The sequence below is a fragment of the Pleurodeles waltl genome, chromosome 10 (genome assembly GCF_031143425.1).
Source record: "Pleurodeles waltl isolate 20211129_DDA chromosome 10, aPleWal1.hap1.20221129, whole genome shotgun sequence".
NCBI lineage: Eukaryota > Metazoa > Chordata > Amphibia > Caudata > Salamandridae > Pleurodeles > Pleurodeles waltl.
This window is the reverse complement of record NC_090449.1, coordinates 764,366,829-764,392,654: the sequence shown is the minus strand read 5'-3', so window position 1 is coordinate 764,392,654 and position 25,826 is coordinate 764,366,829. Positions and strand designations below refer to the sequence as shown.

The following is a 25,826-nucleotide window of genomic DNA, read 5'->3' as shown; positions in this document are numbered from 1 at the left end:
CACACCTACAATAACCCCTGTTCACCCCTTGGTAGCTTGGCACAAGCAGTCAAGCTTATCGCAGAGGCAATGTGTAAAGAATTTGTACAAACACACACAGTAACACAGTGACAATGCCACAAAAGCACCCAACACCAGTTTAGAAGAATTGACAATATGTATCTGAGTTCAAAAAGACCAAAACAACAAAAATCCAACATGCACAAGAAAAGATACACATTTTCAAAGATTAAACTTCAGTATAGCACTTAGAAACACAATAGTTGCAACTTGGGCTATCGCAACGTCATTGACGGTGTCGTTCCCAACAAACCAATGCCACTCGCGAGGAAGGGGCACTGGTCACGGAGTCACATGGAGCCCCAGGTACATACCTTCGGTAAACGAGGAAACAAGCCAGAGCACAGACTCAAGGAGGTTTGGCGTCGGTTCCTTACTGCAGAGCAGGGGAGGTGATGAGGCGTCAGTGCAAGGTGTCGGTTCCTGATAATCCAGCTGGGTCGATGAATCCAGCGGGTCAAGACTCTTTGGGCATCTTCACAGGGTCGCTGTCAAACCACAGGGCTACAGGCGCCTTGGCGGATTCGGATGTCATAGACGTTGGTGACACAGCACTCTGGACTCACGGAGTCGCAGGGCGTCAGTGGGGCTGCGGTGGCATCAGGCCTGCAGTGTCAGTCACAGTTGTCTCACTCCAGCGGGGACCAAAGCTTTGGTTGCATGTGGCGTCACAGAGTCAGGCAGTGGCGTCGGTCCTGGAGTCGTCCGATGTCTTGCACCTCGTTCTTCTTGTTTGTAGGACAATTTTCACTCCTAAGGGCCAAGAAACTGGAAAAGGCACCACCGTGCGAGTTAGGGCCCACAGCAAGCAAACCCAGTGGCTAGTAGGTGAAGTCTTTGATGTCCCTGAGACTTCTTAACAGGAGGCAACCTCAGCCAATTGGACATTGGAGAAACTTCACAAGCAGGATACGCAGCGAAGTCCAGTCTTTGTCCTCTTTAAGGCAGAAGCAGCAACTGCAGGCCCTCCCAGCAAAGCACACACAACAAAGGGGCAGTAATCCTCCAGCTCTTCAGCTCTTCTCTTTGGGAGAGGTTCCTCTTGGTCCAGACGTTTTCTAAAAGTCCGGGGTTTTGGGTCCACTACTTATACTCATTTCTGCCTTTGAAATAGGCAAACTTCAAAGGAAAGTCTCTGTTGTTCACAAGATCCTGCCTTGCCTATGCCTGGCCCCAGACACACACCAGGGGGTACAAGACTGCATTGTGTGAGGACAGGCACAGCCCTTTCGTGTGCAGATGCAGGTGTCAGCACCTCCCTCCCAATTCTAGCACCGGAAGACTTATCAGGAGATGCAGGACAAACCACAACCTCCTTTGTGTCACTGTCTAGAGGGAATTCACAAGCAGCCCAACTGTCGTTCTGACCCAGACGTGGATTCCACTGCAGGCAAAGGCACAGAATGGTTAAGCAAGAAACTGCCCACTTTCTAACAGTGGCATTTTCAAATAGGCAAACTAAAAACCAACTCTACCAAAAGTATTTTTAAATTGTGAGTTCAGAGAAAGCAAACTCCATATCTCAATCTGCTCCCAATGGGAAACTACACTTACAACAAGTTTAAAGGCAGTACCCATGTTAACCTGTGGGAGGGATAGGCTTTGCAATAGTGAAACCCTATTTTTGCTGTATTTCACTATCAGGACATGTAAAACACACCAGTATATGTCCTCCTTTTAAATACACTGCACCCTGCCCATGCGGCTACCTACTGCCTACCTGAGGGGTGACTTACATGTAGTAAAAGGGAAGGTTTGGGCCTGGCAAGCCGGTACACCTGCCAGGTTGAATTGGCAGTGTAAGACTGCACACACAGACACTGCAGTGGCAGGTCCGAGGCATGTTCACAGGGCTACTCATGTGGGAGGCACAATCAGTGCTGCAGGCCCACTAGTAACATTTGATTTACAGGCCCTGGGCACCTTTAGTGCTCTTTACTAGGCACTTGCCAGTAAATCAAATAGGCCAATCAAGGTAACCAATCATAATCACAATTTACATAGGGAGCACTTGCACTTTAGCACTGGTCAGCAGTGGTGAAGTGCCCAGAGTACCAAAACCAAGTCCAGCACACAGTCAAAAAATACAGGAAGCAGGGGCAAAACAACAGAGGGTACCACATGAAGGATACCAGGTCTAAAATGTGTCCCCCCAAGAAGTGAGGGAACTAGCCATCCTCATGGAAGTTCTCATCACTAAGGTGGAAGAATCTGGACAGACCATCAGCATTGGTGTGTTCTGTACCAGGGCGGTGTTCCACCATAAACTACATTCCCTTTAGGGAGATGGACCACCTCAACAGTTTTGGGTTCTCACCCCTCATCAGCATTAACCATTTGAGGGGCCTGTGGTCTGTCTGAACCTGGAAGTCAGTTCAAAACATGTAGGGTTTTTGCTTCTTCAGTGCCTAGACCACAGCAAACGCTTCTCTCTCAATTGCGCTGCAAAACCAGCAAAAATGAATTCCAGCACACAGTCAAAAATACAGGAAGCAGAGCGTAAAAGACAGGGGAAACCACACCATGGATGCCAGTTCTAACATCCGTAATCTTGTGATGATTGCAATTTTCCATGTGATCCACTTCTGCTTAAGCTGTCAGGGAACAGTTTTTTGAGATCCAGAAATCATGCTAATGTTTTTGGAGAGCCTTGCCTAGAGGCAAGTTTGATGGTCATACCAACTTCCATTAATAAAAAATAATAATAGGTAAAAATATATGCATGTATAGATATTCAGTCAGCTCTTTTCCATTTTTCTGTTCAGCTGTCAGTCATATTTTGCTTTCAACCACAGAGCATGTGGCAGTGGTTGAGCCCACTTCAACCACTGGGTTGGTTACACTGTAAGGGAAAGAATTGTGCCTGATCATGAGTGCAGATCTGTCTAAAAAGAAGTGTGCTTCAGTTCAATTGCTGGTGGGCCAATACTTTACAACTGATTTCTTCTTTTCACTGTTTATTCATTTTTAGTCATGCTTTTTGTTTAAACTTCAGTTACAGTTATTCAAAACTAATAGTGCCTTTTTTCTCCAGTTAAAACCATGTTTTCCTATGATCTGCATTAAAATAAATAAGGTTTCCATTCCATCTCTAAGTACACCTGCCCAATAAAAAGTACTCGTACTGTTGTATTTTCATACAATTGTAAAAAAGTTTCTTTTAATTTTACAATTGTTAAGTCAAGCATTGCATAGCAGCATATTTTCCTTCTTTTAATTTGTGCATCTTTTGCTATTAAACAAGAACAGTACCATTTTAACCATCGCACCAACTTGTTCAGGACAGACCTTTTTTTCTTTGCCAATGCCTGTTTAAATTAACGAGACATTTTATTCACAGTATGGAGATTGTTTCCTTCTGCACATCTCTGTATCACCCACATTTTATTTTAAATTGACCTCTACAATTAATTATGAATACATTTCCACACTTAATATTTACTCAGGCAGGTATTAAAGACACCACATTGTGAACTATGCCCTTTTATAAGTCACATGTGAACATAGAGGTTCAATTTGATCCTAGAGCTAGCAGCTCTATTTAATATGCTTGATGATATGATGGAGTGGATGCAGTTGAACTCTTTAATAAATAGGTTTTCTCATTTCCTAGTTCTGAAACACCTATAATGAATATATGTGACATTTTAAGGCAAAATTAGAATGTGAAATGATCCCATCACCAATGGAAATAAGCAACAAAATATGTCATTTAGATAAATGCATAATTCAGTAAGAAAACGTTTTTTTTGATGCATTTTCTAAACATAATCTATTTCTTATTTGTAAACTAAAACATAAGATCATCAGAATGCTCTTTGTGAAAAGCAGTGTTAAACACTGCTGGGAAACATATACCAGGATACATGCCTGTGAGATTTCTGATACAAAAACATGACAAAACAATTTGCAAATCATTACAGTAATCAACATTCCTCTGAAGTGAAATATGAGATTGACTGAACTGAATATTTCTTGGAGGCAATGCCCATGTAGACTATAGACCTCTTACTCTTCTGCAACATTAAACCACTTTCTCAAACTGATACATGAAAAGCCATTTTGCTGCTGTTGAGAAAGAAAGCCCACAGAAGTGGGGGGAGTTGGGGAGGAGGGGCTAGCCGTTAAATGTTGACACTTCATGATCATCACTTTTTGTGCATAGTTTCACTCAGTCATGAAGGGAAAATGTTCTTTCATTAAATTATTAGCCATATCAATATAATCCCATCAACACACAAAACAGATAACATTTGAAAACAGTAGTAGAGTGGTGGAGTACTAAAAAATCAACATAGGATTTTTAAAGCAGTAACTATCAGTCCATGGAATCCAAAGTATAAATGCAAGATATAAAAAATCTTTGAACTTCTAGAAAAGTTTATTCTCAAATTCCATCAGCAGGAGAAAAAAGTAATGAAATCAAAGGCAAAGCAAATTTTCAGCACTACTCTAGAATTACTATGTTTACATACCTGCATTGTTCAGAAGGAAACTAAATAATTCCATAAAGAAACAACAGATTCTGAGACAGTGAGTGAGCAGGGAAAGGAAGATGGCTTGTTCCATCATCACGGTCATTGCAGGGACAACAAATAGCTATCAGAAATGTAATTGCTGGTGACCTCCACTAACTAGGGCAATGAGTATTTATACTAAGGCTGAAAATCGATCTTTTGAGCCTAAAATGTCACTCCAGGTAAAGATGGTCAAGGATTCAAAGCCTAGTACAAAGGAGATGGTGAAGGGCTGAGTCTAGCTACAGTATAACACACTTATCACAGTTACTTTAAGATATGTATGTCTAGCAAGAGTTTGATTGTTTTGTAAATAAAAAAAACTTTAATAACATCCACAAAAGAATTGACAGTGTGAACGGAGGTCAAGTAGTGTCAGAAGGTGGTTCTGCATATCGAATCTGCCCAGATCGTTCACTTTTTGATCACCTGGTTTTAGACCTTTTAATATGTTGAGGCCTCATTACCTGGGACTCACCCATAGTAAACTCAAGGCAAATAGACCGCACATGTCTGCCACCAGTGTCTGCTTTGTAAGATAAGACTGCTGCGGCGCAGCAAAGAGTAGTAAGAGACACTTGGTTGGTTACCCGTGAACACATATCTACATGGGCTGTGCATGGGACACTCCGGTCATGCCGGCACAGAAAGGACTATGCACGGTTGGGTGTTGACCTGGAATAGGCCTTATATTGTGCATGTACACAATAGGGAAAGTCAGTGTGGTTTACTGTCTTGTCTGCAGTGACACTCCATTATGCACTTATTTGAAAGGTGTGCGTTAGGGCGCAGCTTCCCCCCCCCCCCATGTCCACAGACTCCAGAGTTGTGCCAATGTACAATGTAACCTGTGTGAAAAGAACAATCCTGTAAAATCCAAAGACACATCTGTACAGTATATGGGTCATCCAGGAATGTCATATTTATCTGGCTCAGCTCAGAATCAGAGCCCTTGCCTTTTGTCACCCTGCTGGACTGGGTTAATTACTCTCCAGCAACAGGAACAAAGGCCTCCCCCCACAAAAGGAGCAATTAACAGTGCTTAAGTCAACTCCTGAGAAGGAAAGGGGTGGGGCGGACTGAGCTTCATTAATCAGCCTGCTACAACTATGTGCCAGGAAGAGGGCCTGCCCCAGTCCACTAAACAAAGGATGGAGCCCAGACTTCTGGAGCCAAACAAGGAGGGGAGCTCCTTTGAAGATTAGCTGGGGAAGGCCCTGACAGTGATGTAAGCAAGTGATGGAGTTGAGATCTCCAAAGCACATGTGGCAAGTGACTCATGGGTGACACCATTTTGAGCTACCTCAGAAAACTGTGCAGGGAGGTTGGGACAGGGGCTGAGAGATGATGTGGCACCTCAGGATAGGACAGGAGTGCAGCCCTGCTGGACACTCCCACCCCACTTAAAAGATCCTGTGGAGAGGAGTGAGCCCTCTCATGGTTGTGCTTTTCTATTGGATACTGAAACCGGCAGCCATCATGGTCAGTTGGAAGGAGGAACCCCCTGATTGCCATCTAGCCAAGGCCGCTGACTCTGATTGACCCCTGGACCAGTGGGGCACTCCCCAGTACCAGGGAGCTGCTCCCCTTACACCCCTTGAGGATAAGTTGGGGAAAGACTGGGCATCTGCACAAGGGAGGACAGAAACCCAGGGGAATAGTAAAGTGAAAGGCTGGCGCAGGTAGCCAGTGAAAAGAGTCCCCTGAAACGTTCATCATCCTTGAGGCCAGAAGGCCTGGCATAAGTGCTTCACGTAGCTAGGGCTCACCACCAGGAGCAAACCGAGACCAACAGCAACAAAAACGGCCCATCTGGGCCCAAGATATGCCTTTGCGAAGTTGGCCTTTGTCTCTTGGCCAGAGCAAGTAGAGCTCTGTGGTCAGATTGATATTAGCCCCCGGAGTGGTCCAGAGCTCAGGGGTTGCCTCCACAAAGATAAGCCATTGCGGGGAAGTTATGTCACACTTGCCCTGCGAGAGCAGAAGGGGCCCAGGACTGGTCCAGGACCCCATCCTCTCCCCGGTGAGAAAACTAGTCCAACGGAGTGCCATTGTGCCCCTCTCAAATCCCAACAAGGTGCCCAGGTCCCCATCTCTGGGCCCGAGAAGCAATAAGAGTGGGGGAGTGCTGTTGGTGCCCCCTCGCAATTCAAGGAAGGAGCCCAGGACCCCATCCCTGAGCCCTGTGAGGAAGACAAGGGTGAGGAAGCACTGTCCTGATAGTATCACAGAAGAGGAGGGAGTGCTTTTGCACTCCCCCATATGGATGACCCATCCTGTTCCCCAAGGCTGTGTCCTGGGGAGATGGGAGGCCAGCCAGTAACAGTGCATCTGCCTGCAGGAGAGGCAGACCAGGATGAAGCTGCCAGCTCCTGCGGCTGCACACTAGTGCAAGGTCAAGGGCAGCCGGGGGTGGGCTCCCGGAGCTGTCCTCCTAGGAAAAGAAGCTGCATGCGGGGAGCCTGGGAGGGACCGGGCACCCCAAGACTAAGTAATGTGGCGCTAGGCTGCTTTAAAAAAATGGTGCACCTGTAAAAGAAGACATAGCTCTTCCCAGCACAGCGGGGGAGATAAGAAATGCAAGGAAGCTTCGAGGATGGCCCTGTGCTGCCCTGGCAAGCTTGTCTTTTTCGGACTGTTTTGCCTGCTTCTTCCTTTGCGGGGACCCCAGAGCAGGGATCAGTACCAACAAACTGAGGAAAATGCAGCCTTCTCTCCTAAAGGAATTTCCGGAGCCTACATTTTAAGTTGGGTGGGACTCTGAAAGTATAACACCTCCAGGGTGTCAATAGTTTTCCAAGCTTTCCAAGTTTTCCTAGGATGGAGCACATGCTCCTTAACTGGGGGTGCTGCAGCCTCTATGGCTGAAGTCCATGGCTGCAGTCTTTGTGGCCTGAAGATGGTCAAAATAAGCTTTCTAGTTGCACAAACACCCCTAGGGAGTGAAAGGTTGTAATTACACTTGTGTTCTGATTATAAATGTGATGCCCTTTAGGGGCTATGTTCCATTGCAATATATTGTCCTAAAGTTTATTTAAAGTGTATGTTGCAAATACCACCTTAGGGCAAAATGATATAATTGTACAGGTTATGATTATAAGTGTGATGCCCTGTAGGGGCTATGCTTAAAGTCCAATATCCTCCAGGGGCGCCAGTCTATAATTGCAGCATTGTACATGTGATGCCCTTGAGAGGAAATGTTCAATTTGGTTATTAACACTAAAAGTCATACTGAGTACACACATCACACAGGTATTAGTGGTGAATGCTTTAGTGAATAATGCCCCTTACAACCAATCATTTTCAGAAGTATAAATGCTTTCTTTACCATATTAGGAGCATACATTAAAAGTTATACTCAGTTATTGCATTTTCATTCAAGCATTAATTTTGACATGTGATTTGTTGATCTGGACCTCCTTTAGGGAGTTGTAAGAGTGATTACACAAATGTCACCAAGAAACATTTCCATCCATTGTAATTGTTCCATAGTATTGAGTAGTGTGTGTGTAATAAATGTACTTTTACCTTTGTCAAAAGAAAAAGCACAGACTGGACAATCATTTATTGAGTATTATTACTGCGTATCTGTGAATGTGGATTGCTAGCCTACACCCCTTCCCTTGAGTTGGCTTTGGACTGTTGCGCTTCGCTACCTTGAGAGAGTCAAATGCAACAATGGGGTGTTTGGTTCCCAGTGCAGGACAAATTTTGATCCATTACTTGTGTAGGCCACACATCTAATGAGCCATTTTTTACAAATACTAAAAAGCACATAATACACAATAAAGTGGTAATGGGATAGAAAACTTGGGCAAACATTATCAAAAATGTTAGTGATTACCTGAACATTCATGAAAATGAAAACAAAATAAGGTACAGGGTCAATAGATCAGGCAAAGTAATAGTTTAAGTACCACTGCCACAAATGTACTCTTTGTAAATGTGAGTTTCTAATGAACATATCACATATTAGTGGAAAATTACTACCCTTCTGCCACAACTGAGTTTATTTGCGTTGGTCAAATATCTACTGTTCATGATATTACTTACCACAAACATCAAAAATAAATTGAAACATCAAAAATAACATGGTCATTACAAACACAGAGTATTAGTAACCTGCAGGCATAATGAACAGTGTCTCACTGTTTGGAAGAAGGGGTTATTTGGTCTTGAAAGACTACCATCTCAGATGGTTTGGAGTTTGTTGGTATAGGTCTCTAACAGTGGAGACAAATTGTTATCTATAAGCTCTTAGGCCTGCCGCACACTAATTCTGATGATACCGGGGTCCAAACCACAGGAGAAGTGTGCAAGTTCACAGGCTCAAATAACTGACCCTAAACTCCTCAGACTCTTGATTTAATTAGCACACACACCAGCCAGGTGCTAGACCTCTAGCAAAGCAGTAGAGTCAACAAACAAACAAAGATACAGGCTGGGAGTGCTTTTTACAGTCAAATTTACCACTCAGCTCACTCACACCTGTTTCCAGTAGCTCTACCACGGGCCTACGGTGATTGACAGAGAGGGCTTTACAATACTGTCTCTACATTTATAAACTTCTTGGGTTGAGTGAGGGCTTAAATGCAGGTAATGTCAGCAGAAGTTGCAGGATAGACCAGCAAAGTTTCTAGAGGGCCAAGAGATGATCTGTAAGCTAAAAGGAAGACTCCACCTATATTTCCAAGTCCTTATTTGGCCTGCAGCTAACTTCCAAATAGAGTCAGTATATTTCACGAAAGTTCATAAGTCCGCCAACCTGGATTGGCCAGTTGTTTCTTCTCACAGAGATTTCTGTGCGGGTGTCCCATCCCCTTTTCCCATAGTGCAGCCTGGTTGTCACTTGTTATGTGCATCGAGCTTGGTACAACTGCTATTAAAAATAATTTCAGCTAAGTTCCATCTAACCTTGTTTAATGACAGTGAAGCCCTCCGTGACTGGGACGCGGCCTTACTAAATGTGATCACCTCAAAAAAACCGACAGATAACTGTTTAATCTAACCAAAACTCCCTCTCCAGCTATGATATGCATGGAGTTGCGACTAACTAAATAAATTATTGCAAGAAAAGGTGCCTAAATTAAATGCTGCTGCAGGTTGAAGACATAAGCTGGCAATGTTTTAAATGGACTACAAACACAATACTGTGGGCCTGATTACAATTTTGGCGGAGGGGGTTAATCCATCCCAAATGTGACGGATATCCCGCCCACTGTATTACGAATCCATTATATCCTACGGAACTCGTAATACGGTGGGTGGGGTATCCATCACATTTGGGACGGATTAACCTTCTCCGCCAAAGTTGTAATCAGGCTCTGTGTTAAACAATATAGGTGACAAAAATACTGTATCAAAAATATTGTTTACCACAATATCATGATCCTTTAACTTCCAGGCCCTGTGTACACCTTCTAGCATATACTAGGGACTTTTGGGTAAGTTAAATATACCAATTAGGAATGTGGCAACTCAACCTTGTTTAAAGGTGGAGCACAGGCACTTTACAGCTAGCTATCTCAGAGTTCTAAATCCAGAAAAAATGTAGCTACCAGCAATCAGCAAACGATCCGGAGTAAGTACAAAGATATCAAAACAAATATTGTTGACACTAAAATCATCCAAAATGTTTTTTTTTAAATATAAATCGAGTAGAAGTAGTTAATGCTAAATATTTCAAAATATCAATTCAATTTGATGTAAAATAAATACATTCCACTAATATGTAATACTCTGTGTACAAAATATACTTATATAAACACACAAACACGTATATACTGTATGTGTTTGTTTATATTAATATATATAGTGCATTACATTATGAATAAAAGTATTTTTTACATTATGATATTTTAAACTTATTGCTATAAACACACACACACACACACATATATATAGATATATATACATCACTGAAAAAAACAAAGGTTACAGGGATGTTATAGTTAGGAAAGAGAATTGAAAAATACATATAAATTCACTTGAAAAACCAAAGGTTACAGTGATGTTATAGTTAGGCTCCCATTTTAAATGTACCAAACCATAGAAATTCACCAGTTATAGCTGGAGTTATCTCAAGTAACTATAACTTGTGCCCAAAGGTAATTGTAACTTGTGCCACAACCAGATGCCAGCCCTCTGCCTGTGGCCAGCCTTTGCCCCAACCACTATAACCACTCAACCCTGAATGGCCCCCTCCTCAGGCCAATATTGGCCCCACGGACCCCATCCCCTGGGGCCCAGTGTAAATATTTAAAAAAGTTTTGGGAGGGGGAGCTGCGTGGCCTCCTTGGCCGATCTCGGCCCCAGTGATCCCATCCCCTGAGGCCCGCCATCATTTTTTTAAATGTTGCGAGGGGGCTGAGAGGCCCCCCTCCCTAGGCCCGATCTTGACCTGGGGACCCCATCCCCAGGGGCCCAGCCATGTGACCATGTTGGGACAGTGTTGGGAACCATGGGGGAGGCTGAAGGCTCCCATGGTCCCTGCTGGCTCTCCACCTCCTGCTCTTGTCTGCCAACTTCACCTTTCAAGGGCCCAGGGACTGGATAGGACACCAATTGGCAGGGCAGGAGTCTCAGCAGAGAGTCCAGATGTTAGCAGAGGAAGCCTTTGATGGCCCTGAGACTTCAAAACAGGAGGCAAGCTCAATTCAAGCCCTTGGAGATTCTTCACAAGCATGAATGCACATCAAAGTCCAGTCTTTGTCCCCTTGCACAGGTAGAAGCAGCAACTGCAGGACAGCCCAACAAAGCACAGTCACGGGCAGGGGCAGCACTTCTCCTCAGCTCTTTATCTCTTCTCCTTGGCAGAGGTTCCTCTTGGTTCCAGAAGTGATCTAATTTTCAGGGGGTTTGGGTCCAATATGTATACACATTTCTGCCTTTGAAGTAGGCCTACTTTCAAAGGGAAGTCTCTGTTGTTCACAAGATCCGTCCTTTCCTAGGCCAGGCCCCAGACACACACCAGGGGGTTGGTGACTGCATTGTGAGAGGGCAGGCTAAGCCTTTTCAAGTGTAAGTGACCACTCCTCCCTCAACTCTAGCACAGATGGTTCATCAGGATATGCAGGATACACCCCAGCTCCCTTTGTCTCACTGTCTAGCAGGGATTCACAAACAGCCCAACTTTCAAAGGGACCCAGACAGGCAATCCACAAACAGGCAGAGTCACAGAATGATTTAAGCAAGAAAATGTCTACTTTCTAAAAGTGGCATTTTCAAACTAACAATCTAAAAACCAGCTTAACTAAAAGATGTATTTTTAAATTGTGAGCTCAGAGACCCAAACTCCATATTTCTATCTGCTCTCAAAGGGAATCTGCACCTTAATAATATGTTAACCTATGCAAGTGATAGGCCTTGCAACAGTGAAGACTGAATTTAGCAGCATTTCACTGTTAGGACATGTAACACACATCAGTACATGCCCCATCTTTAACATACACTGCAACCTGCACAGGGGGCTCCCGAGGGCCTACCTTAGGGGAGCCCTACATGTATAAATAAGGGAAGGTTTAGGCCTGGGTACACTAGCCAAGTCAAATTGGCAGTTCAAAACTGCACACACAGACACTGCAGTGGCAGGTCTGAGCCATGTTTACAGGACTGCTAATGTGGGTGGCACAACCAGTGCTGCAGGCCCACTAGTAGCATTTGATTTACCGGCCCCTGGGCACCTCTAGTGCACTTTACTAGGGACTTAATAGTAAATCAAATATGCCAATCATGGATAAGCCAATTACACATACATTTTACATAAGAGCACTTGCACTTTCGCACTGGTTAGCAGTGGTAAAGTGCTCAGAGTATCAAAAACAGCAAAAACAGAGTCCAGCACACATCAACAACTTGGGAAGCAGAGGCAAAAAGTTAGGGGGGACCACGCCAAGGATGCCAAGTCTAACAATTAAGAATAATAATGAATTGATAAATAATTATTACTTAATTAACTTTCCACCCTATATCTCTTTAAACCTAAAAGACTGCAAATAACATATAACAAACATATTACATAATATACATTTACAAATAACTATCAATCACATAATAAAATAAAATGTATCAAATAATAGATATTCATTTATTACCTAGTCAACTTCCCGCCCTATCTCCCACAGACCCAAAAGCAAGCTACAACACTGTAAAATACTATTACAAATTAAATTTAAAAAATCGAAATCACTTAAAATTACCAGGTATATTTTTTAAAACATAACATTTACACAAACAAATGTAGCACGTAACCATAACTTATCAACTAAATCACATTCGAATAATTAATAAACAATATTAGAAACTTCAAAATGATTAAAAACAATATTACTTGCCTCAAAAAACAGTATTCTTGTCAACAATATGTGTGCATCACAAAAGTTGTGTGCCATGATATTTCTGGCTTCCTATATTTTTTAATTGTTATTTTGTCCAGATACCATTTTATACAAAGCCTCATGGGCAGAAATAGCAAATAGCCCAGGCTCACCAGGAAGTTTTAACTTAGACTCTAAAAGCTCTTGGGGCATAACCACTTTTGGATCTGAGAATGCCCTACACTGCCTTCAAAAAGTCCATTAATAGCCTAATAAAGAAGCTGTATGTTGTTGAAGACAAGGCAGCTACATCAAAGAGATCACATGTCTGGATTTTTGAATAACTACATAATTCTTAAACCACAGCAGTAACTTAAAACTGGATACTCCTTGTTCTTGAAACAAAAATTAATTACTTATTGTTTTGGATACTTGGCCGCACTCATGCACAACTCTTTCCATGGCACCAGAACATAGAATGCAGCATGTGCGCCAACGTTGGTCAGCCAAAGATCTTGTTCATTTGCTCTTCATTTGCCCAGAACCTTTTAAAGACAGGAGAGACCAGTTGAGTGTGCCTCTTAATGAACATGGCATCTGCTCAGTAGACAATTGTTCACTTCCTGTTTTAACCCTGTGGAAGTGATCTTAAACTATCTGTTTACAAGTACGTCAAAATTATAGAGGACTGGCGTAACTGTGGTTTTACGCTGCTACACACTATAGTTAAGCCACATGCATTTTACCTTGTGCTAGTTGTTTTAGAAAAACTTTCTACCGTCTTTTTAATTTCCTATAGAGACGCAGTATTATATGCAATGATTTTAATTGATTACGTATAACAAATTGGATTTGGATTAGGCAACTGCCAAGAGCCTGCCATGGCAGGACTCCTTTATTCAACAAGGCAGCCCTGGTACAGTAAAAAAAGAGGGAAAGTGGCAGAAGGGAGAGTCCTTTTTGTTCTATATACACAATAGCAGTCAACTATCTCACAAATGCATTCTCAGAAATATGAAAATGTTTGTGATGAGCTAAGGGTAACCCTAAGAAAAGATGAACCAATAGTGATTGTAAATTATCTCTCAAGCTCATGTGTTCCGATATTATGAATATTATTTCAAATGTCACAAAATGCCAAAACAACATTAATGTGCCTCATATGCTTTATTCTGTTAAATGTACATGCAGAGGGCTATAGGCATCGCACCTGCCTGCAGATTCTGCACCCTAAAACCAAAAGAAATTGCCACCAGTCAAGGCGTGTTCCAAGGAAGTAAGGTTCGGGGGCACAGGAAGGGGGAGACTAATGTGGGGTTTCCTCATCTATGTGCTAGCGAAATAGTGTAATAAATGTGACTGAAATTCGTAATGTAGGCAGCATACAAGATCAGGGGCCCTGCAAACTGTAGTCAGAAAAACAATAAAGATGATCTTTCTGGATCAAACGAAAAATGGAGGGATGGCATAGTTGTTGATTGTGTTATGAAGATTCATCCATAATGATCACTCCTCCCATGTTAAATTAAACCGAGAATCTGCTCATGTTTAGAGGAGTCTCATTTGTTCAATCAGTTGTACTTTCTCAAAAGTACACCCACATTCAATTGAGAAGCTCAACCTTTGTGACCAACGGTGAAATCCAGTTTCATACAAAGAAATGGCCCACGGGTGAAAAAGAGGATTGTACCTTTCCATGGACACTATTTGGGCAGCTTTTGTTTGTGTTTGATTATGTTCTTATGTGCTACTGGAATCACATTCTTAGCAGAGGTTCTTCCCCAGAAATGTTTAATTCAGCATTTGCTAGTCTGCTGCCATCCTTTATTAGTAGCTCTCTTGATCTGAACCTGATCAATCTGAACAAGCAAATAACTTTGTCATTAGATCTCACACTACGTGCAACTGATACTCAGTCACATAATCAAAGCCCTTCTGCCCCCATGATATTCACCCTGCCTGCAATTATCAGTAGCAGCTTGAGCGACAACACGTGCATTGGTATCATTCAAGACAGCGGCAGGCACAGAAATGGATTCTTCAAACCCAGGCACTGTGATGTGGACCAGGGACATCATGGATCCCTAAATCCATTGCCTGAAACAGAGATACCAAGAGGGCCTGGAGCAGTGCCACAGTGCAGATTGGGTTCATGACTGTGAACTCATCAAAGCAATGGCAGCATTGCATTGCTCATTTCTACACCTTCAATAGCAACCACTGGATAGTGAGAATCTCTGGATGTTATCATCCCTTCTCCTAGAGGGGAAAGATAATGTCAATGCTATGATCTGAGGTGTCAGTGTTGTTAGTCAGGTTAATTGTTGGCTGAGAGAACGGTGAAACGTTCTACTCTTGTACACTGCATAATGCCTTCCTCAAAGTTTCAAAGGAGTGATGGCAATAGACAGTTGAATTCATATGTTGGGCTCTTTCCAGGATGGCAGCAAGAATCGAAGTATATTTCTCCACAAGGTTCTGGTGGTACTCTGTAAGGTTCAATAATGTCTGAATAAATACCTGAATGGGGCCTTATAAATCAGGATGGTGTAACTCTTAGCTTTCTGAGGCCTTACCTTTCAATGACCCACCTGGTTATAGGAAGCAGACAACAGAGCTTTGCACAATCTGGCACTTGATTAATCTCACAGGCAGTTAAGTGCTCATCAGTGCCCTCACTTTCTTCCCTGGTGAACCAGATGGCAACTATGTAGCCTTGAAAGGTGCCACTGAATGCATCCAGGCCACTAAGGGCATGAGTCAACATTCTCTGGAACCTTGGCCCAAATGGCAGAACCCTAATACGGAACAGAAAGTGGGAGTACCAAATATGTGTTTTCATGCTCCATTACCACATTGGAGCTGGTAGTCCTGTTTAGTATGAGTCAAAAATGAACTAGATGTAGAGGGTAGCCATCTCAGCGTGGAAACAGAAAGTAATGATGTGATTAAGACGACTTATTGGATAGTACAACATAAAATCTTCCAGATTTAGAGACTATCAATAGTGACCTCCTACGTCTCCAACAAACATCAAGAAGGCTAAATTGCTATTACCCCAGGAAAAGCACAGGATCCCTGAAGCAGAAGTGCAGATAGCATTCCGACTGTGATGAAGATTGACAGCTGAATTGGCAAATGGAGCAATGAGCCATGCGTGGACCTGCATTGGTGCACATAGATGCAGAGGCATACCTCAGAGCAGACATGGGACTGCAATGAGAAGTGAAACCAGAATATGTAGTGAAGGTTTTGGGCAGGAGGGTGCACCACAGTAGAACTGCAAATAATACCAAACACACACCTGAATGGGACCGCGAGGTGCCTTTAGATGCCAGAATGTAGGTCATCATATCGTAAAGTGAAGAGAACTTTGTCCCCCTCCATACAGGACAGGGGAAGGCAATGGAAGGCTATCATGTAACCGTTTGCACTCTACAGTAGTTGTCGTCTACAATGGAAATTGCCCTGTGCCGGGTGAGCTGCTGTTTTGTTGTATACAAATGAGTGCTTATCCCTTACCTACACATTTCCTTTTCATCTCAATGAATTACTCCTTAAAGAGCTCTTCTCATTAATCCTTCATGAGCAGGCTAGCTGCATCACTCTTAGACATATATAGGCCATATTCATCTCAATTGAAAATGTCGATTTTGGTGTCATTGATCTGAATATTCGTGGGTAAACTAGAACATTAAACTTCAAAATGTGTCTCTTATACCTGAGTGTGCATCGTCTACCTGTGGATACAATGTTTACCTACTTGTGTTTAATTGAATCGCTCTTTGTTTGCAAGAACAGCTTATAAAACCTTTCCTGACCTGTCAGATTGTTCCAAAATGTGCCTGGGTAGTAAAGATATCAGTGTAAGTCCACCTGTTCCGGTTTCATCTCCATATTATAATTCAGCATTGTCGGTTTCAGCACATTAGTGCCCGTATTTCACTTTTCAAAACGGAAGCGGCCAGTTATAGTCAGCTGCGCTTTATGTTGCGCGTTTTGCTTTAGGTCATCTGCATTCTCTTATTCTGAGCTAATCATTCGTGTCAAGTTAAGTAAATCAGCATTTTAAATGCCAATTTTTTATCAGCATGAGAAAAGCATAATGTGGATTTTAGCTGTAGAAACGACTCTAGAATTGCATCCCGTGTCAGAGTTGGGCGAACGCCCAGCCAGAGGCAAACTGAAGGGTTCACAAGTATTTGTCAACTACAGAATTAACACCGCCAAGATGTCTGTATCTTTACGATTTGACCAAGAAAGCGTTTTTTAATCTATATCCTTTAGAGAATGGTTTGAGAGAATTAATAGGGAATATAAAATAGCTTATGTCGCCATCATTTTAATCGTAGCCAAGCTTTATGAGCCAAGTCTTAAAAAAGCAACTAAACTCTTCATATGTTGTCTCGGGCCCCTTTATTTCTTTCATCAAATGTTTTATCAACCGTTATCACCAAATATTCAAACAAAGAGCTTGCAATTGGAGGATAAAATCGGGGAAATCGCAACCATTAAACCCAGTGGAAAATGGACCCAGGAAAGACAGGAACGACTTGTCATCTTCAGCACTCCTGGCAGAGAGTTCTGTGCACTTCAGAAATAAAAGAGCAGGATGTGGTCATAAACTGTAACCTATATATCCAGTTTACAACAACTTAGCTTAGTTACCATGGATGTAAAGTATTTCAAAACGTGTCAAATGTACGTACAGACATCAAAGAGAGAGTAATCCTGTGTGAATTTACTGTCTAGCTTGAAGATTAATGAGCATGATTTATATGCACAAATACTTGCCTCGACGTAGTCTCTTAATCAGTTTGATGAACATATGCCCAAAATCATGTTATCCCAGGAACTGGACTTGAAAGGACTTTCAACTGGATCACAGGCTTTCGCTGCGTCATGTGCAGCCTCAAGTATGTCACTTTTTTCATCAGCTAGATTTAGACGATCCGAAGCAGTTTAAAGTGGAATAAATAAACACCGACCTTGACAAATTAAACTTGAGAAGGGTTTATTAAATTTGAAATTAAATTCTCAATTTTGTTTGCAGTGATAGTTTCCAATTTCTGCTAGCCTACATTTAACAAGTAGATCAATTAACATATAATTTCTTTCAGTTTTCACACTTGAAGTTATGAAAGCATTAGCCAAAAGCCTGGCAAGCTATAACAAAAAAGAAAAGAAAAGAATTAACATTATTTTACAATGTAAATGCACTGAAAGAAAGAAAATCACGTAACATATTCATATACAAAATGTATAAACTGTACATACAATAATATAATATAAAATATCACTTATTTAAAATATATATATAATATAAAATATGTTTTTTATGTAAAATAAATGCTTACACATTATTAAAAAACAACCCTATTGAGACAGGAGGAAACAGGGCTTATCCAAAGAATCCCACTTAAAGATGATATGGTTTGGCCACTTGTCAGCAATTCTCAACTAGGCTTTCTGAATGCACCCAATTATCTTAGCACAAAATCAGAAAATGTCAGGGTTGGGACGGCAGATAACTTAGTATGATGCTGTTGCCTAAAATGATTAATTTAAACAGGGATGCTGACCTATTTCATGTTAGTCATGGTGAGCTAATTTGTAAAGTACTTGCATAGTTGTCAATTTCACTTTCTTGCAATATTCGCTTATTTCCTACATAAAAAAAAAAAAAAAAATTAAAAGTCACAAAGCTAAATGCAAATGGACTTTCACATGAAACTCTGGAATACTCCCTAGTTCCATTATTTTGTACATTAGCGTAACTTTTTCCTCTCGAATGTTAGGTCACCCATGAGAATAGCCACTGTATGTCCATGCATCCGAAATCTGTTCTTCAGGCTCCAAAGATACATGTTTTGAGAATAGCCATTTTTTAGGAGACTGGAAAGAAACGTTATTTTGCTATTTGGGACATGTGTATTCCTTCACATAGGGCAAAATGGAAGGGAAAAACTGGATACTCAATAAACTTCTTGAAGGTCAGTAACCAGGGAGCATGAAAACCTATGCTAATATAATAAAAGCTTTGCACACAAATTGTCGGGGGTGAACATTGCACATCCTCACACACACTAGACATGCCATGGGCACATGAAATTCTGGCAGCGCCACCTTACCGCCATCCGCTGGCATTGCCACAGCTGGATTTCCGCCATCCATCGGGCAGAAATCTGGCTCTCGCCATGATACGGCGGACGGCTGGTAGCCACGGCGATGGCCTTTTGGCAGCCGTCACCACGGCGGTAGGAGGTTTCTACTGCAAATATCATAATGAGGGCCTATATTTTTTATTCCTGCTGCTACATTCATGAATCCTGAGTCATGGATGTGGAAGTGCTAGGGGTACCAGTGGGAAAATCAGGGGAGCGAATGTCATGCAGTGAGGAGTTTTTCAGTAAGAGTTGAGTGTCCATAAAGTATTGATTAATATTGATTCTGCTATCAATGAGCAGGGTCGTAAGAGTTTCCATGTAGAGATTGAAACGAATGGGAAAGAGGATAGATCCATAGGATACTCTGCAGGAGACTGGGGGTTTCTGGAATCTTGTAGCTCTTATCTGGAGGAATTGAAGTCAGTTGGTAAAGTAGGAGGTGACTCCTTGCATGAAAAGTCCATCTGTTTTTCCAGAGTATAGATCAACGCTCGGTGGATGACTGTAGGGAAGACTGCAGAGACCTTGAGTAGGATCAGGAGGCAATGGTAATTGTTTTATTAATTAGTTTATCATCTTTACTATCTGGTGGGAAGAGTCTCTCTGCTTTCATGTGATCTGAAGCCAGGTTGGTACTCCAGTAGAAGGTTGATCTTATTGTTTGTATCCAAACGTTTCACAGCACTGCTTTTTAATATTGTTTTTGGAAAGTGCTGCAATATGGACATATGTGGACCATGATAATCAAAGTCAGGTGCCCCATGTATGTTTATGGTGTGGAATTATCTGTAAGTGTTTATGTATGATGTCACTCCTGTCTATATTGCCTATTTCATGCAGATTGCCAATTACACATGGATAAATGCACATTCAGAAGTGTCATGTGTAATGTGTAGAATATGGTCAGAAAAAAAGAGTATTATGACCACTCAGCTTTATGGACAGTGTTGTCATGTGGGTGTAGATGCACCATGTTTTAGCTTGATGTACACCATGTGCTACAAAGGTAATAGTGGTAACCTTGCCTTCAAGTTCATTTCTACTGGTATCAGTGGATTCTCCTTTCTCTCTTCCTCTTGGCGGTTTTTGCCTTTATAGACATGTTTGCAATTTTTCAGTGCACAATGACAAATGTAGTATTCTGATTTCTGTATCTCTTTAATGGTATTGTGTGTCATACATTCGACACTGCAAACACATTCTGCAGCAACCACTGTCTCGTGACATCTGTTACTGGAATATGCAGCATTAACTCTTAACTATGCTTATTGTTTGGTGATCAAGGATTGCCGGATAATACTGATTTAGTATTATGGGAGGTACGCTGTTTCGGCTTCTGTGTATCAGACTGTCATTTGTTTTCTGGAAATGTTCTCTTCTCATGGATGAAAATGACAAGTAGACTACATCTGATGTTATAGAAAATCGTTGGTGCAACTGAGTACCGCAGTGGACTTTCACGGTTTGCAAGTCGCTGTTCCAGTGTCAATGGATTTCATCAAGTTGGAACACTTTGTACCACTGAGCATACTCACTCTGCATCATTTGTAGGTCTAGCTACAGCCAGCTTAAGCTTTCTAGAACACCTTATGTCATCAATTTTTATTGAAGTCAATATGGATTACAGAGAAACAGTGGGCTTTGGGACACCCAACTTCAGTTATTGTCTTTCATGTGTTTTACATAGGTTGCCATTGCTTAAATATGTAGTCCATCCAAGCCATCATATTTTATGTTTGGTTATATTGTCCCACTGCTATTTGTGATGTGTTTTAGTTATAAGACTTCAGGTAGTCCTTTTGTTAAATTTCATTTTCAGGTTGTAATTGTGAATCAGTGTGTGTTCTTTGATGTATTTTATTTGCATACAGTGCTATTTACATCGCAGATCTCTGTGTTTTTTGTTTAGGAAGTACGTGCTATGTGGATGCTTTAACTCACATAAACACATGGTGCAATTCCCTAATCACCCTTCCACATTTATATGTTTTACTTTGCTGTCATAATAGCATGTTTTTGGATTAAAGTTCACACACACAGGCTGGCTTTCTTAAAAATGCCATTAAAATGCTGATCCTTTCCCAAAATAGCAGTTTAAAGAGAGAAAGTGAAAAGAACAGTTATCTTGTTTTTTGGGACATGTTTATTCTCTTTCCCTCACAATTGGGTGGAACAAATAGAATTGGGACTTTAAAATGGTAATTCTTCCCTGGATAGCTGAGGGCAATACATTGTCCCACCACTATTGTTAAGAACCTTGTCTCACACAAAACAGACCTATTAGCTTTGCCGGTTCTTGTTGCAAATAGGTTTTTGACTCCACACTAGAACACATTGAATTACCATTATTCAGAATCCCAATGGATGGATTTATTTTTTAATTTGTTCACTGATGTGTCGGGCCATCTGGATAGTATGTGGTTCTCACATAGTGCATGCTGCCATGCCTTTAAAACACAAAGAAATTCTTCCTTGACAACATATGCAACTAATGATTTCTCCTCCCATACATATACCGAAAGGACCCCTGTCCTGAAGAGGAATCCTATAGCTAAATAATGAAGAGAGAAACGCTTTAATCAACTGTTTTGTTGTATTGTTATAGAATATTGTATATAGAAAAATGCCTCGCTAAAACTAAAATGAGCAGGGAAAGGTGCCCTACCATGGTTCATCCTAGCACAACCAGTTTGTAAGCGCACTGAAGGCAACTTGAAATAACATGGAGAAAAAACAGATTGGCAGATGATCATGCGAAACTTAAAGCCCTATTGCTGGTATATAAGAAAGCCATGTTTGGGAGTAAAACATTATAGTGATAGAAAAAAACAAAGTTGCAGCTACCATAACAAAACGGTCCTTAGTTCTGTGTATATTCTCTTGACCTAGTTGTCTCCTTCCATCTCCTCTACCTGAATGAAGAAAGCAGAGGAATTTAGTAAATTCTTCATTCAGACATTTTAGATAGTCAACAATTTATTGGTAGGCAACAGAAAGAGGACTATACTCCAACTGCTAGTCATAACCTAGACGTAAAAGATGAGGTTTTTCTTTGAGCCAGCTTTTCAGGAGGCAGTCAGATCCTTGCGTTCTTTAAAAAAAAAAAGTAGAAATCAAGCAATGTGAAACTCATAATGCCAACATGATAAGATTTTGATGTCTTGCCTGGGGCAGTAGCTCCTAAAAGGACATCAATTACCGCACAGTGTGTAACACAGCTAGTTAAGCACCCATGGCTCCTTTCATCTAAAACGCATCTAGAAATGCACTACAGAATTATTGCTCCATGGCTCATCTGCCATGGATACTAAACTCAAATAAATGATTGTTGCTTCCTAATCTCAGGGCTTCTTAAATGCTCATCATAGGTTCAACTCTCATCATTCATGATCTGACAATGCTACGTCATTAAAACAGGGCTTGTAGCACTTTTAGATCCTGTGCTTACAGAGGATATGTCATTGATTGTTCTGTTGGAACTGTCAGTTGCGTATACTTCAACCTGATGCTCCAAAAATTGACATCCTAGGCTGTTATAGCAAAAGCAGCAAACACATGGGTTGAATCCTTTTGTTTGGCCATACACAGTGCCAAACTAGGTACCTTTCTATCACAAGGCGCTAGAGTGTAGTGTGTAGTACCTCAGGACTCCCCACTATCTCCTAATGGTCTTAAACCTCTGTTCTCAATCATCAAGGCAAAGGGGATTGCAATATTAGTCCTATACTGATAGATTCCAGATCAGTGTGGTAGCAACCTAAGAATGACTGAAATACTGTGAAAAAAGGACCAGAGGATCACGCCTGCTAGATTTAAAACAGTGGGCCAAGGTTTAATGAGCCAAAAACTGAATTCTTATTTATGGGTTCTGAGCAGAAGATATGGATCCCTAGTAATCTTTCACAGACTCCTTTCGTCTTTAGTCTTCTCACAACCTTCATAAACACACCAAGGAATCTAGGTGATGTGTGGGAATCTAGTGTAAACTTTGAGACACACATAAGGACAGAAGTGTAATAAACTATCTTTTGCTTAAGGCGACTTAAGCATAGGTTTCCCTACTCATACATACAACATCAGATATCAATTGTAGGCTCGTTAATTAATTCATTGTTGGACTGTGTCTGTGCCATATTGGGCGAACTACCTAAAGGCCAGATTAGATGGTTACAATTTTTCCAAAACGTGGCAGCCAGATTAGCTTTAAGATTTTACAGGTCTTATAGCACTAGCATGTTCTCGACCCTTTCCATTGGCTACGTGTAACCCAAAGGATCACATTTAAACTGGCATGTCTTGTTTTTAAGTGCCTATCAGTAACTGCTCCAGTATACCTGCAGGAGAAAACTCTTTTGCACAGTTCTATATGATCATTAAGATTAGGTGGCCAGATGGACAGATGCTTCTGAAGATTCCAAGAACACAACTTCATTGGTAAGACTGTACCAGGTCTGCATCCCTCCTGCACAAAAACAATCCTGCATGCAGTATTGCAAGGGTGTCTGTGTTGAGGCTAGGCAGCCAAAATGGCACCAGCACAGGTGGAAAAGACAGGAATGCGCACATTGGATCGATATGGCACATTCGTGCACTTTCCCTGTGATGCAGAGCAGTTCCTCAAGGTGACTTGTTGCACTGCACTTTGCCACAAAGCCCATAAATCCAAGACTTGACACCATGAACTGTAGCCTGTGAGATGGCAGTCTAGAGAAAGTGAGCCATTGAGGAGCCACAAAGGCCTCAGAGATCAATTGACTAGATCCAACATAAGTATATCTATGTATTGAAATGACACAAGAACATTTGATAGGATTCCAGGAATGTGAGGGGCTGCACCATCCCTGACCCATGTTGTAGTGCATCCCAGACAATGTGGGAACCTCTATAATATGTTTTTCTGCTGACAAGAATGCAGACCCTTTTCATCTTGTTTCTAAATGTGACTTTGTCAGTCTAGTTCTTAGGTTAGTGTTTCATTAGATGTTTTCCCCAATTATGAACCTTTTAACCCTATGGTTCCAGAGTTATTGTAATACAAATTTGTGGATGGATCCTTTGCCTAAATGTTAGTTTTAACAGTTGATTGGCTGGATTAAGTAGGTGTTCTCTCCTGTGGATGAACCAATGATCTAAAAATCCAAATTTTGACTGTTCTTTGAAATGTTGCAATTTTCTGAAAATTAATTACGAGGTGCTAGCCTCTTTTCTACAACAACAACAACCATTTTACTATGATGGATTATGGGGAACCAGTTGAATCAGTAACTAATCTCCATTAAATAAGCCTTCTGCAACAGACACCTTTCTATTGGATTCATGGTAGCACTGTTAGCTGGACACACTCTCCACTTTTGGATGAAGCTGAAGGCAACCCTAAAGAAACACATTTGATATTCAATGGACCTTGTTCGTTCATTTTTGAATGACTGTATTTGTATGTTTTTGTTAACAATCAGCTAAATAGACTCAAACCCCTAAGATATCCACTCTTGCACCCAGGCCACTTAGAAAATATGTCAATAAACAAATGGATCATAGCAAGCTTGACACGTTGTAATCAAATGCCTAGCACCTGTGACCCAGTAATTACAACTTTTAAAACACAGCCAGTGATACATTCTTGAGAACTGACAATTTCTGAAGATAGTTGTACACTCTTTCCTTTTCTAATAAGATTTCTAATAAGATACTCCTTGACGTAGGGCTCCATGCCAATTGAATTCTAACCAGGAGCGGCTCACTGCTTGTGGCACGGTTTTGGCGGGGGTGATTAAAAATTAATAATTTAAAAGAAAAACTTACCTGAATGAGCCACCGCCACCACTGCCACCGGGCAGCTCCTCTTTACTTCACCACAGGCTCCCAGCCAGCCTTGCGGCCAATCTGAATGCTGCTGTCATGCTGCTGGCAGCGTGACAGCAGCGTTCGGATTGGTCAGTGCACCCAGCCAGGGAACTCACAGGCAGACTGGGAGAGTCTGCCCGCTCTCTCCAACCTGGTACAGCGTAGCCGGGTTGGACAGAGTTTAGTGCGCATGTATGTTTGGCCAGCCTGAGACAGCCAGCAAATGTATATGATTACTGAGGGGGAGTTCTGAGCACTCCCCCTCTGTGCTCATCACGGCCAGTGGCCCTGCCCCCTTCTACAACACAATGATAATAAACGTAACAGAAGAGCTGCCCCTGATTCTAGCAGCATTCTGTGGAAACATTGTAAATAAGACTATGGTCATGTTGTAGTCCCCAGTTTTAGACCTCTTGTTATCTGTTATTTTTTGTGTAATTAATTGTGCCATACACATTTAAGTTCTAAACCATCGATTGATTACTAGAGTAATAATTACATCCTCCATCTTGCTTTTTTGAAGCATCAAGTGCACCATTTGAATAGCATAGTTATTGAATACTTGCCACTTGCTATTTCTTCAGTTTGAGAGTCAAATGTAACTATTGAGTAACATTGTTATAATACCTCTGGCTCCTGTGAGACACTAGTAGGGATCTACAGCACTCAATATAGGAGACTTTCTATAACAGTGTACTGCCATAGAAATCATAACAAGAAAATGTATCACATTTCCTAAAAACCTTTTTGTATTGTTTTTCTTGTAGGGGTTTGTGCCTTTCTTTGTAAGTGCTACAGCTGGGACGACAGTGTATGGAGCATTTGATCCACTAATAGCAATTGCTGATGTTTGCAAAAAATATCAGATCTGGATGCATGTGGATGTAAGTAAATTGGGCATTATTTTTTCAAAACGTTGCAAA

At 41.5% G+C, this 25,826-nt stretch overlaps 1 protein-coding gene across 1 annotated transcript in view; it reads left to right on the top strand.

The window, feature by feature from the left end:
• Positions 1 to 25,826, top strand: part of GAD2 (glutamate decarboxylase 2) — a 508,839-nt gene that overhangs the window by 221,722 nt on the left and 261,291 nt on the right. Inside the window, exon 10 of the mRNA XM_069211360.1 lies at positions 25,671 to 25,787. Within this exon, the coding sequence (XP_069067461.1) occupies positions 25,671 to 25,787 (117 nt within the window). The remainder of the gene's footprint in view (positions 1 to 25,670; positions 25,788 to 25,826) is intronic.